The sequence below is a fragment of the Mesocricetus auratus genome, unplaced genomic scaffold (assembly GCF_017639785.1).
Source record: "Mesocricetus auratus isolate SY011 unplaced genomic scaffold, BCM_Maur_2.0 Super-Scaffold_100021, whole genome shotgun sequence".
Classification (NCBI taxonomy): Eukaryota; Metazoa; Chordata; class Mammalia; order Rodentia; family Cricetidae; genus Mesocricetus; species Mesocricetus auratus.
Window position 1 is genome coordinate 34,769,831 of NW_024429202.1, and position 13,796 is coordinate 34,783,626.

Consider the following 13,796-nt stretch of genomic DNA (forward strand, 5'->3'; position numbering starts at 1 on the left):
GAGGCAAGAGTGTGTTCTCTGAGTCTTGGAACTCTCCCTGGGAAACGAATGCTGGGGACTGAAGCAGGTGCATCGTGTCCAGGTGAAGAGATCGGGGCTCTGACATGAAGGGGAGGACAAGCGTGTGACGCTCATGAGACACGAAAACGGTGAGGGAAACTGTCGGGACCAACACAGTGGATCTGCAATTTGCTTGTGAGGTCTCCCTGTGCGTTTGTATCACACACCTTCTATTCAACAGAACGAGGGCCGAGCACAGCCTTCGCTCAGCTTGAATCGGCAGCTGTATATTCCTGTATATTAGATTAATATACAGGAAGATACTTTTCCAACAATGAAGAACACCTCTGTTTTCTCTCCCTACACACGCCTTCCACTTCTGGGATCATGGGGAGTAGTGCAAATTTGTATCCAGAACCTTCTTCCTTCTTTCTCAGCCACTCAGGACTCGTACACACTCCCTTCACTCATGGTGTGGGTGGTGGAACACTTCCTCCAAGTAGTCCCACCTCCTAAAGCACTGCTATCATGACCTGCAGCAGGAGTCTCAAGAAAAACTCTCAGTCATTCAGCCTGTGGGAAACAAGGGCCGCTTGTGGTGCAATAAGAAAAAGGGGGGGGGCAGATGTAGCGGAGGCTGCAGGGGTGGGTGCAAGAAAGGTTGGTCTTTTCCACCAGTAAAGGGAACGGTTGGAAAGCAACCCCTGCCTTCCCTCTGCACATGGGCATGTAGTATGCTGGTGCAATGCGGAGAGGCAGCTCCTTCCTCAGGATACACATCTCTCTGCAGACTATTTACATGGGCTGTGCCACAGCCTATTGGCTGTTTGTGTGGGGCTGGGCCAGATGAAAATGGGCCACGTCGAGTTTTCACTCAGTATAAGGAAATGATGCCAGCCTGTTGAAGATGTCTCAGAAAAGAATGTCCCCATAGGGAGAAGACCTGAGTCCAATCAAAGGAAGGGCAGATGTTGAAAATGCCTTCTGCTGTTTGGGAGTGTGATTCAACAAAAGGGGGGTGTTGGTGCTTTCTGAGCTCCACCTCGGACGGGGGCACCTTACTGGGTGGCAGGCACGGAACAGGGGAATGGCGGTGCCTTTCATAAGCAAGGGCTACTGATGGTAATCATGGCTCACAACCTGGGCTATACAGTAATGCCTCACCATAAGGTGCATGTATTCAAAGACTGGTGTGTGTGTGTGTGTGTGTGTGTGTGTGTGTGTGTGTGTGTGTGTGCATGTATGCAACTGCAGGGCTGTGTACAGAAGTATAGAAACACAGATAGTCAGGAGTCCAGTTAATTTATTCTTACCGCCACACCAGAATCGCAGAAAAAAAAATGGCCATCATTCCAAACTTAAGTAGAAGTGAATTAGATTGAAAGCCCAGATTGTGAGGGAGGTAGGGAGACAGCCTGGACTCCACTTAGAAGTGATCAAAGCCTCAAGATGTTTAGGGATGTTTCTGTAGTAGCGGGTAGCAGGCTGGGTGACTTTCCAATCCTTTTCAAGATTGTAGAACTGGAGCAAAGAAAATGGCTATGGATTGAGCAGACCCCAGATGAGGGCCATGAAATATGTACACTGCAAATGGTTAGCTTATGCATCGCCTGACAACCTCACATCAGATAAAGGTGTCCTCACTCTGCACAGCAAGGAAGAAAAATAATCAACAGTAAAGGGAGAAGCGTGCACGGAACCATTTCATCTCATTCCTTATATGTACAAACATGAATAATTTGACATGATGTTTAGACAGTTTCTCCCTAACTTAAGTCTTTTAATTAAAATGAAAGGCAGAAAATATGCTTTAAATATGAATGCAAGAGGTGTGAGTTGGCATCCCCCAGCCTTCCTCCTCCTTCTCTCTCTTTCTCTCTCTCTGTTGTTAGCGAGCACAATAAAATCTCATTTTTCCTGCCGTCTTTTCATAATGTTTATGGTTGTTTTAGGTAACACATAAACCACGCTGAATGCGATATTCCCCTTATTACATGTCAGGGGCACATATTAAACTGGAGCCTGTCCCTTTTTCTGCTATTTACTTTTGTGGCAAATCAGTCAATGTATTTTCCTCGACTCACCAGGCAATATTGCAGGGTTGTCTGCAGCCCTGAAGGTAAATGCTAACTTTACGGCTTGTGCCAAGCGGCACGCCCTGGGCTCGCCACCGAGTGAATGAGAGCAGTATATTCTGGGCTGAAAAATGGGCTCGAATGTTGCCCCTAATAAATTATGTGATTATTAAATTGCTGTGCAGTTCCAACCCACGTTATTTTACTTTGCCTCTTGTCGGCTCCCTCGTCGCCTTCTCTACTTTGCCTCCGTTTTCTGTGTGCTTAACTTGTAAAATGCTAAACAAGTTTTGATATTTACCTGTTTATGATTAAATTGCAAAATGATCTGCTTAGTTCTGTTCTAAATTAAGGTCTGCATTAAATGTCATAGCATTTATCTTTCATAAAATGAGACAGCAAGGACACTAATTTCCTAGGTATTCAATCACTGCCCTGTGCCACTGGAGAGACAGTCAAGGAACAAGCCTGCCCACAGTTCACAGCTCACTGACAGCCCTGAGATGGAATCATAAAAGTCAATTAATCATTAAAAGCTGTTACAAGCACATATCGAACCAGTCTGGCACAAAATGTTAATCAGTCCAATATCAATATAATAAATTCCTGCAAATTGGAGCGATCGATACGTTTAGGGCCTAATGAATCAATTTGAGGGCACTGGGCTGTTCCTTGGGGTCCCCATGACATGGCAGCCGGGTGAGTGCTACATCTCTAGGCTCACTGCCAACAGAGGTCACCTATCCTAACAGGCTGTTCACTTCAACCGCAGTTACCACGGTGACAGCATGTCACCGTTGCCCTAGTGTCCTTCTAGGTAAGGTGGAAGCCAATGCATCACTGCCCTTGATGGATTTGTCAATAATACTTAGGAGGGGAGGGGGGCTGCTCACATAACACATGGAGGCCTCCTGTCCCCTAGCAGTTTGGTGTGATTTAATTGTCTGAAGAGGTGTGTGCGTCTGCATATATGCAGGAACTAAGCAGTGGTTACAGACAGTGGGAGTTGGCAATGGAGCTGATTGCCTTTGGAAGGCTAGGGAGAATAACATAGAAAGGAACAGGCGGTCAGAGCGATGATCTGGGTGTTACATTAACTAAGTCTCTGTGTGAGTAAGAAATCACCTAGAGCCTCTAAGATTAACAATTTATTACTTACAACATTTTAATACATCACTCATGAGTGGAAATAGAGTTGGGTATTAATACCTGAAGGCCCAGACTCACAGTGGCATTTCTAGATACCTGCTTACAGCTCTGTATGTCCACCAAGGCAAGTCCATCAGGCTAAACCTGGGTGAGCAGAAATGATGGATGGGTTTGTTTGCCTCCCTTCCCCCCAACCCCTGCTGCCATAGCGCTGGAAGCTTGAGCCAGACTGGGCATACAGAAATGGGGTTTTGGTTGTGAGCCTAGCCTTTAACAGGTGAGACATCTCTCCAGCCCCAGAAATGGGATTTTAAAGAACCTTCTCCATCATGTGTTTTTAAAAAGCAGAGTTTTCATGTTTCAACACATTTTATCTTTTGTCACGCCTATTAAAACTGACCAGTGAAGGGAAGCAAGAGCAGTTCCAACATCGCAGAATGGATTAAAATCTCTTTAGAGATAAAAGAAATCTCAGCTACTGCGACTCAGGGGAATCACCATGCTCCAGAACCTTCACTGTCATTTAACATAAAACATAAAGGTTAATACTGAATAAAATAATACCCTGGGTGATTATTTTAATAGTCTCAAAGTACAACTTTCCCTCTGGATTGCTCTTGCACAGGGCATGGACTCCACAGACGCCTGGTTGTTCTATACATCCCTGCTTTACCAACAGGATCATGTGATTCAGTTTAATCCCCAGAAGTTACCGTGTGCGTTTTCCTCACAGCCATTTATTCCCTTCCAGAAAAAAAATAGTGGAATCTATGCCAATTGAAAGAAATGTTAATTTCTACTGCCTAGTTATTTTAAAAGATTTTTTCTTACCTGAAAAAAATCATTTTTATAATAGTGGTCTGAATTATAGGAAACATCAAAATAAATTACAAATTCTCTTCTTTTTTTTTTTTTTTTTTTTTTTTTTTTGAAAAGTTAAAAATTCCTTAATTTTTTATTCCTGGTACCACTACCACAATTTACAGGGCAATATACCTGATGTAATGAAAAGAAAAAGAAAGACAAAGCTACAACAGATAAAAGACCTCAGGAATGTACATCTAATTGACACTACATTGCATTAATCAATAGCTGCACTTTTTGCAAACTGTGGCTATGACAGTCCTGAACAAGAAGGGTTTCCTGTTTAAGCTGCAGTAACTTTTCTGACTATGGATCATCGTTCCTCCTGTGGCAGATTTTTACAGTTCCTCTAATGCATTTAGGACGACTGTCTCAAAGTAACCTGCAGCTTTCCTGACAACTCCTCGCTCTCTCTCCTGCTAAGAACTGTAGCCCTTTTCTGCTGTATTTTTTTAAAACCTTCTGCTACCATATCCACCACTTCCACCACCAGATCCATAGCCACCACCATAGGGACTGCCTGAGCTTCTTCCACCAAAACTGCCCCCTTTCATGGGTCCATAATTTGATTGCTGTTGTCCACTATAATTTCCAAAGTCATTATAGTTACCACCACCACCATAGTTACCTCCACCAAAATTTCCTCCTTCATTGTAACCATCATATCCTCCTCCACCACCACCATATCCACCACCCTGGTTTCCATATCCTGGTCCACCACCACCATAGCCTCCTCTACTACTGTAACCAGGACCGCCACCATAGTTGCCACCATCACCTCCAAATCCATTATATCCACCATCACCACCTCCATAACTACCTCTGCTGCCACCACCTCCACCACCATAGCCTCCTCTTCCACCAAAGTTTCCACCACGACCAAAATTACCTCCACCACCTCCAAAGTTTCCTCCACGACCCATAAAGTTACCAGATCCACCTCCACGACCTCTCTGTGATCCAGCAGACTGCATCTCTTGTTTAGAAAGAGCCTTTTTCACCTCACAATTATGCCCATTAATAGTGTGGACAAATTCTCTTCTAAAGAAATAACTATTCAACACATTGAGACAGGGCGATGTTGCCGGTGTTCAGACAAAGGTAATGCAGTGCCTCGACTTAATTGCCCTGACATCGTGCTCAACCACTCCAGCTACACTCTTTGAGGAAAAAAAACTCTCATTGTTATTAATTGTATTCCTTTTAGAATGTAATGTCATATCGCTGCAGGCTGAGCTAATGAAACATACCCATATAACCAAAATAGGCATATTTCTTTTTTGTTCAACACATTCTATCAAAACTGTCTACTAAAGACATTGTGTTAAGATCTTTTCATAGAGCAATATAAAGAACATCTCAACTACTTCAACATTTCTATTATCCGATTACTAAAAATGCCCAGGAGGACTAAACAATATAGTGTGAATTCAGTTATCCTATAAGACTTTAGAAATATTGCTAATTCCTGCCTTGGATTTATGTTAATATTAATGCTAAATTACACGCTATAGTTTCTGAATACCTTCTGCATACCAATTCTCACAAAGGCAGGATGCTCCCATGCACTGGAGCTATATGCCTCTATGATAATGAGAGTCTGAATTATTTATCTCTATTTATCCTACAGGAGTTCACTCGACCCCAGTCCCATTTTCTTTCTCTGCTGCACATCAATGCATGTAAACACGACTTCAGAGCCTCTGCCTACTTTCTGTGCTCGTCATCTCTTTCTTCAGCATAGCAATAGGCAGTAGATGAGAATGTTGCACCACTAGGAGAATCCGTTTAAGCATGTATTTGAGGTAAACCCTCCTAATTAAGTCAACTTTAACACAGACTTCGCAAATGGCACCGTGCATGTGTGTCTGGCGCCTAATACCGTCTGCTGAGCCCAAAGGAAGTCAGGCAGCAGCGGGGCCAAGGAGACAGTTAATACATTCAGCCTCTCCTTCCTTTAACCTTTCTACTAGAAAACTGTTTGTGGGGGTGGGGGCGGGGGTGGGGTGGGCAGCTTCCCACTCTGGCTGGTGCCTAAATCGGCGATGTTAAGATGCCGACTTTCTGACTTTGCTCTAATGCTCACGGTATTTCTGGGTCCATTTTGCCCAAGGAAAGAATGTGATGAGTTTGAATGACTGAAAGTTGAAGGAAGGGGTCCACTTTGGAGGTGGGTACAGCCTCAGCTTTCTGCAACGAGGAACATACCAGAGATCTTTGGAAACATTCCAGAAGGCTTTATCATATATTAAGTAGGACTTGGTGGGGTACTGTGGGGGAGAGTAACATTTTTAATGCTTTACCAAGCTGGAATTTTCATGAGACTAAGTTGTTAGCAAGTGAAACTACCAATGTTTTTGGTGGCCCCAAGTGACACATAGAAGGGACACCCTTCCACTGCTGTTGAGCGACTGATAGAGGAGCAGTTACTTAGGCTAATCATCTAAGAATGAACTTGAAAAGTTCTGATGGTGATCTAGTTAGACATCATTCGTTCATCCAGAGCTATAGAACGTAGCAATCAGACATCTTGACAGGCCCACTGTGTAGAGTGAGGCTGAAAAAGGTAAAACAAAAGATTTCCAGAAGCTACAGTCAGTTTTTAAATACAGTGGTTGCTCCTTACATGTAGGACACATATTCTCCAAGACCCCAAAGAATACCTGAACCCACAGGTAACGCTGAACCCTAAATGTGCTATTTTTCTATATAAACATACCTGTGAGGAAACTAACTACAGACTAGGCACAGAAAGAGATTAATAACAACTAACAATACAAGGGAACATGTGTATCAACACGTAATACAATTTATGAGAACATGCCCCCTATAGCCTCCATCTACATTTTGACATTTTCCCCCAAAGAGACTGTTTCTAGTCATCTCATACAGTAAGGGCAATGAGAAACCAAAGAAAATAATTGCATTTAAAGTCAGCTTGCAGAGCTAGTGAGTTTATTGGGATTACTTACAGGAACATAGGGGACCAAGAAGCTTCATTAACAAAAGACACTCCAGGATAGGTGACACTCCTGAAACCTGGACTCTGCTGTACAACTTGCAGACATCTACACTACTCTTATCTTCTTCAGTAATTGTCTACTGCTTATAGAAGCTCAGGGAGGAATCTCATGAGCCTTGTAAGTTTTATGAGATTCCTAAGTCTTGCAGGTTTCTCGTGAATTCAAGATCCTCACAGTTTTTCCATTCGTCAAGATGGAATGTTTCAATTAAAAGGGAACAGTGACAGAATACTCCACTCCTAAAATAATATCTCATTGCAGCAAACTCTTTTTTCATTTTTTAAATTTAAATTAGAAACAAGCTTGCTTCACATGTCAATCCCACTTCCCTCTCCCTCCCCTCCTCCCTCGCCCCCTCCAACCCCCACAACCCCCCACCTATTTCCTACCTTGCTCCCCAGGGAAGGTGAGGCCCTCCATGGGGGGATCTCCAGAGTCTGACATTTCATCCAGAGCAGGACCTAGGCCCTCCCCCATGTGTCCAGGATGAGAGAGTATCCCTCCATGTAGAATGGGCTCCAAAAGTCCATTCGTATGCCAGGTATAAGTACTGATCTACTACCCAAGGCCTCATAGATTGCCAAGGCCTCCTCACTGACATCCAAATTTAGGAAGTCTAGATAAGTCCCATGCTGGCCTCTAAGCCACCAGTCTGGGGTCCATGAGCTACCGCTTGTTCAGGTCAGCTGTTTCTGTGGGTATCACCAGCCTGGTCTTGGTCCCTATTCTCATCACTCCTCCCTTTCTGCAGCTGGGTTCCAGGAGTTCAGTTCATCGGTGTTTAGATGTGGCACAGCAAACTCTTCTTGTTGTCCTTCTCCTTCTTCTTCTTCTCCTCCTCCTCCTCCTTCTTCTCCTTCTTCTTCTTCTGATGGTGATGATGATGATTTAAGATGATGCACTACCTAGGTGATGAGATGGAGCACAGTGAATGGGGGTGGATGTTGTGAAATAGCCTCCACAACTTCCACCGTAACATAGTAGGGTCCCTGGAATACCAACACTGCAGCACCTCAACAGCCGATTTAATAACCCTGGTAGCTACTAAGTGACTAGATAGTGACTAGCATATACAGAATGGATACACTGATCAAATGAATGATTCAAGGCCAGGTGAGATGTCGTGAGACCGCCCAAGATTTCATTACACTCTTCTTCGGATCAGTACACAAGTTAAAGCTTAAGGATTATTTCTGGAATTTGACATTTAGTACATTTAGACAAATAATTAAAACCATAGATAGATAGAACTACTACACAAAAACTAACCTAAAAATAAAATAGTACAATATTAATGCATATATAAGACAAATGGCAACACACTGGAACTACTACAGTTGATGACCAATTGATCAACATAAAGTAATTCTAAAACAAGGATGTACAGATACCAAAGTTGTGGGACTAAGGTTTTGAATCACGTGGCACTCAATGACAGTTTTTATTCTTTCATGATAACAGCTTATCCAGGTCATGGTGTGATATGTATGGCACATGCGTCCTTAGCAAACCTAATAGAAAGGCAGACTAGAGTATACACTGATCAGACCTACTGATGGCTGTCCTTCATGCATCCCATGTTCTTGTAAGAGAGAAAGTAGAGGTCCTAAGACTATGATGCTGTGGGTTTGAGAAGGGATGCAGAAGGGACCGGCAGTCAGGCTGTCATACAATGCTAGGCAATGCAATTTAGGGAGAAAGGAGGCTGGGTACCTGATTTGGATGAATCCCTTAGGCCAATCTTGCCAGTTGAGCCCATAACTCAGGTGTTAACTAGCTGGAAAATGCCAAGAATGGAGCCATTCCCCTAGGAGCCTATGAGGACATTTCAGATTTAAAAAATAATGTTGCTTTTAGGATACTATGTTGAATTTTACTATTTGATGTTTTGGTTAGTTTTTGTATTGAGGTTTCTACTTATCATAAATTTATTATCCAAAAGTATTAAATGGTAAATTCAAGAAATAAGCAATCTATGAGTTTTAAATTGTGCACTGATCTGAGGAGTTAGTGTAATTGTGATGACTAGTCTTGGTTATCAACTTAACTACATTTGAAATCAACTAAAACAAAAGCATCCAGGCACACATGTGGAGGAGTTTCTTGATTTGATCATTTGAGGTGGGAAGATCCACCCTAATCTAGATCACTTAAAGTCAGAAGATCTACCCTAAATCTGGGCTGCATCTTGTGGGGTAATCCCACATAAAAGGAAGCTTTTGCTTTTTGCCTGTTTGCCCTCACTCTAGTTAGCAAGTTCATATATCCTGCTGCTGAAGCAATTTGCTGGTGTTAGAATCTACTTCTTGGGAATTCCAACTTAGACTGAAGATCAGCTGAGACATCCAGCTTTGTGAACTGAACAACTACCAGATTCTTGACCTTTCTAAAGGGAGAGAGCTACTGTTCTACTAGCCTGACCACAGCCTGTAAGTCACTCTAATAAATCCCCTGTTAATGTGGATACTCATCCTTTCACTTCTGTTCCTCTAGAGAACACTGAAGAGGAGTTTCATTTCAATAAAATCCAACATGCCTATTAGACATTAGTGTGCATGGTTCCTTGGGGTGGTGTAAGAAATCACCACCAAATAGACAGCTCAAAACAACAAAATATATCCTTTTGTGTTCCAGAGGACAGACATCTGAAATCTAGGTACTGGTAGAGCCATTCCTTTGATATCCTAAGGAAGAATTCATTCAACTCTCTTAACTATTTCTGGGGCTTACAGTAATTGGTGGTGTTACTTATCTTGTGTCTTCAATTTGTGGCTTCTATAATCCTCTTTCCAAGGTCTTCTCCTCTCTCTCTCTCTCTCTCTCTCTCTCTCTCTCTCTCTCTCTCTCTCTCTCTCTCTCTCTGTGTGTGTGTGTGTGTGTGTGTGTGCGCGCACATGTGTTTGTTTTCTCTTCTAAGGACACTCATTTGTGGATTTGTGCCCATTCCAATCCAATATGGCTGAATCTCAACTTGATTAGAACTTTGAAGACCCTCTTCCAAAAATGGTCACACTTTCAGGGGCTGGGAGTAGGATATAAACAAGGCTTCTGGAAGAACACAATCCAACCACTCAGATATTTGGCTGCAGTTACCCTTGGAAAACTTTGAACAAATAGATGAGATTTAAACCCCCAGAATTTGATGAATTCAGTTAAAATTTAACTTTGAGGTTTTTGTTTGCTTGCTTGGTTCTTGGCATATACACAGGTTTCTATATTTACATAGTTTGAGTTTGCATGTGAGTTTCTCACATGGTTTTTAATTTTTGTATTATGCATAGAACGTACTTCCTTACTCTAAGATTATAAAGTTATCCATTTACTTTTGTCTTTGATATATTTGAATTTATTCTAAATTAAAATGGTGATGCTGGGTTATGCATCTTATTATTTTTATTTTAAAGACTTATTTTATTTGTGTGTGTGTGTGTGTGTGTGTGTGTGTGTGTGTGTATGACACGTGTATGCAGTGGAAGCCAGAAAAGGACTCCAGATCCCCTGGATTACAGGAGGTTGAGGGCAACCTGACAGCGGTGCTGGGAACTGAACTGAGGTTCTCTGGAAGAGCAGCAAATACTCTGAACAGCTGAGCCATCTCTCCAGCCCATGTTATGTGTTTAAAGGACTAGATAAACCATACAACATGTATATAGAAACACGGGTTTTCTGCTTGGGTTTGTGTTTGGGTCTATCCCTGGTCTGGCTGTTAGATCTGTTGATCCCATTAGTGTGTTCCTACTTAGACATTTTCTGCACCTTTCTTTATTGTAACTTTGTTTTATATTTTAGTAGCTGATGGAGACTGTTCTGCTGTTGCTCTCTTTATTTTAGAATTATCCTAACTTAATCCCAAATAAATGAACCTTGGTAATATTTTTTTGTCATTTTTAAGTTCTGATGTAATTAAAGCACAAAGTTGGATTTCTTCAAACCGTCTTTATTTGTCTGAAAGTACAAAGTTGTCTCTATTACACACACCCTTTCTAGTTTTATCTTTCTTCTTTCTTTTCTTTAAACCCCTCAAAAAAGATTTTGAGCCTTCGTCACATAGATTTTGGACATTTCCTGTGTGATTTCTCCTTAGACATTTTGTGTTTTTGTTTGTTTTTCTATTGTGAATGAAATCTTTGAGTTACACCCTCATTTCTCCTCCTACTCATCCCTCGCACCAATCTGTTAGCAAGTACTGTTGGTTCTTTGTGCATCTAAATGCAGAGCAAACCTAAGCCTGTTTCCCTAAAGTCACCGCAGGCCATCTCCTTGACTCTGGGTCACAGACTCATTTCCATCCACTCTCCAGTGCCCATTGTCCACACATCTGCCAGCAGTAGCTTTCTTACAACCCATGACGTCATACCAGAGTATCCTTCAAAGTCCTTCAGTGATGTTCTGTGGCACCAAAATATGATCCAAAGGTGAGCTGCTTTCCTGGGCACACTGGCTCTTTCTTCTCTCCCCCTGGCCTTCATCTGCACTTCCTGTCCTTGGCTCTTCCTTGACAGGCTTCATTTCAAGTGTCTGCCAATTCTGCCTCCTGAGGGAAGTCATCCCAGTCTCTCTAGATCATGCAGAGTTCCTACTACCACCTGTCCTTACCTGCTACCCAGCACATCACTCCCTTGAATTCCTCCGCAGCGTTTCTCACTGCCGGAAGCCTTGCCTATTTGTGTGTTTGCAGTTTATGCATCGCTCAAGTCTTCTATTGCAAAACAGGTTATTGGAAATGACTCCGTCCTGGTTCAGCTGCATTCCCACTGCTCATCACAGAGGAACTTCTGAAAAATGTAGAGTAAGTGGCTAGGCTGCAGCCTCCCCTTCTTTCCTGTCTGGTGTTTGCTGGGCAAAAAAAGCCACTGTTATTAATCACCGCTTCAGTGACTGGTCACCACTTCTCTTGCTTTTATCTAAAGCTTTATTTAATATTTTTCTGTGCTTTTTCCATCTATGCAATCCTTGCATCAGCAGGTGTAGAAAATATTGCCTTTGCCTCCCACTACTGATGGCTCCCAGTTTGTTACGTGAGTTCTTTTTATCTAGTAATTCTGAAACGGGTTTGGATAGAATCAGTGAAGAGAGGAAGCCTTGACTTACTATTCATTTTAGTGGAAACACTTTTCATGAAGGTCTTACTACAAAACACAGTATTATGATATAGATAGTGCAGAAAGTGTGAGAGCTTGCATGTGTGTGTGCATGTGTTTATGATAATTTTATCGTGTTAAGGAAGTAAAGCTCTAGACTCATTATCACCATCTGTTTATTTATTTAAGTTTGTAGAGACAGGGTTTCCCTGTGTAACCTTCACTGTCCTGGAACTAGCTCTGTAAGCCAGACTGGTCTTGAACTCAGAGATTCAAGTGCCTCTCCCTCTTGAGTGCTGGGATTAAAGGTGTACATGCCCAGCTATAGCTGGGTTTTGTTTTTTTTAAGTCAGGATCAAAGAGGTGACTTAGGGGTTAAAAGCAGCTCTTGCTGAAGACATGGATTCAGTTCCCAGCAACCACATGGTGGCTCACAACCATCTATAACTGCAGGATCTGATGCTCTCTTCTGGCCTCCAAGGACACCAGGCATGCGCACAGTGCACATTTATAATGTGCAGGCTAACTCTCTCTCTCTCTCTCTCTCTCTCTCTCTCTCCACACACACACACTACTTAAAATAAAAGTAAATATTTTAAAATTAGAATTGAGTATGATTGGCTAGTTTTATGGCAACTTGACACAAGCTAGAGTCATTTTGGAAGGGGGAACCCTCACTTGAGCAAATGCACCCACCAGACTGACCGTTGAGCAAGCCAGTAAATAGCACCCCTTCCATGACCTCTACAACAGTTCCTGCTTCCAGGTTCCTGCCCTGCTTGAGTTTCTGCCCCAACTTCCCTGAGTGATGGGGTATTGCCTGGAAGTGTGAGGTGAAATAAACCCTCCCTTCCTCAAGTTCCTTTTGGTCATGATGTTTTATCATAGCAATGGACACCCTAAGACAATTATCTTCTTAAACACACATTTTGGCATATAGGCATATCAATACATGATCGACAGTTAAGTTCTGAAAGTGGTAAAGTATATTAAAAGATTTTTTTCCTTTTTTGAGACAGCCTCATTTCATAACCCAAGCTGGCCTGGAGCTGGTGAGCCTCCTGCCTCAGCCTCCTAAGTCCTGGGAATGCAGTGAGTACTGTCACACCTAGGTCAGAGTCCTTACTAGGGCTTCATTACTGCATTCTGGGGTAAAGCTCTTCTGCTTTCTAAAATGAACTGTTAGGTTTTGTTTTGGTTTTCTGTCTGCCAACCTTCCTTTGGGTTGGATCTCTCTGAGTGTGCATGGGTAGTAACCACTGACTACTCATGCACTGCTCACTCTCTGGGCTGTCACTCTCATCTTAACAGAAGCACCGCCAGAAGAGAAACTGAGGCAGAGAGCGGGGCAAAGAAACCAGGGTTCAGGACTCATTTCAGAACACAGGGTTATAGCAAGGTAATATTTTGGTAACTTTGTGGAGCTGACTGAAAGTCCGCAGCCACTGAGAAATGCTCTGCGAAAGTGTGGACATTTGGAAAGGACAAACAAACAAACAAGCAAGCAAAACAAAACATACACCTATAACAGAGGTCGGGAGCAAGCCCCTACTTATTTTTACTTTTTGTTCATTTGATTTGTGTGTGTGTGTATTTTTTGTTTG

At 42.5% G+C, this 13,796-nt stretch overlaps 1 protein-coding gene across 1 annotated transcript; it reads right to left on the reverse strand.

Annotated features, from left to right (window-relative positions):
* Positions 1-4,160: 4,160 nt before the first annotated feature.
* On the reverse strand, positions 4,161-5,114 carry LOC121133282 (heterogeneous nuclear ribonucleoprotein A3-like). The gene has a single exon (XM_040729370.1). The coding sequence runs from the start codon at positions 5,060-5,062 to the stop codon at positions 4,541-4,543; it is 522 nt and encodes a 173-aa protein (XP_040585304.1). The 5' UTR covers positions 5,063-5,114; the 3' UTR covers positions 4,161-4,540.
* Positions 5,115-13,796: the final 8,682 nt, after the last annotated feature.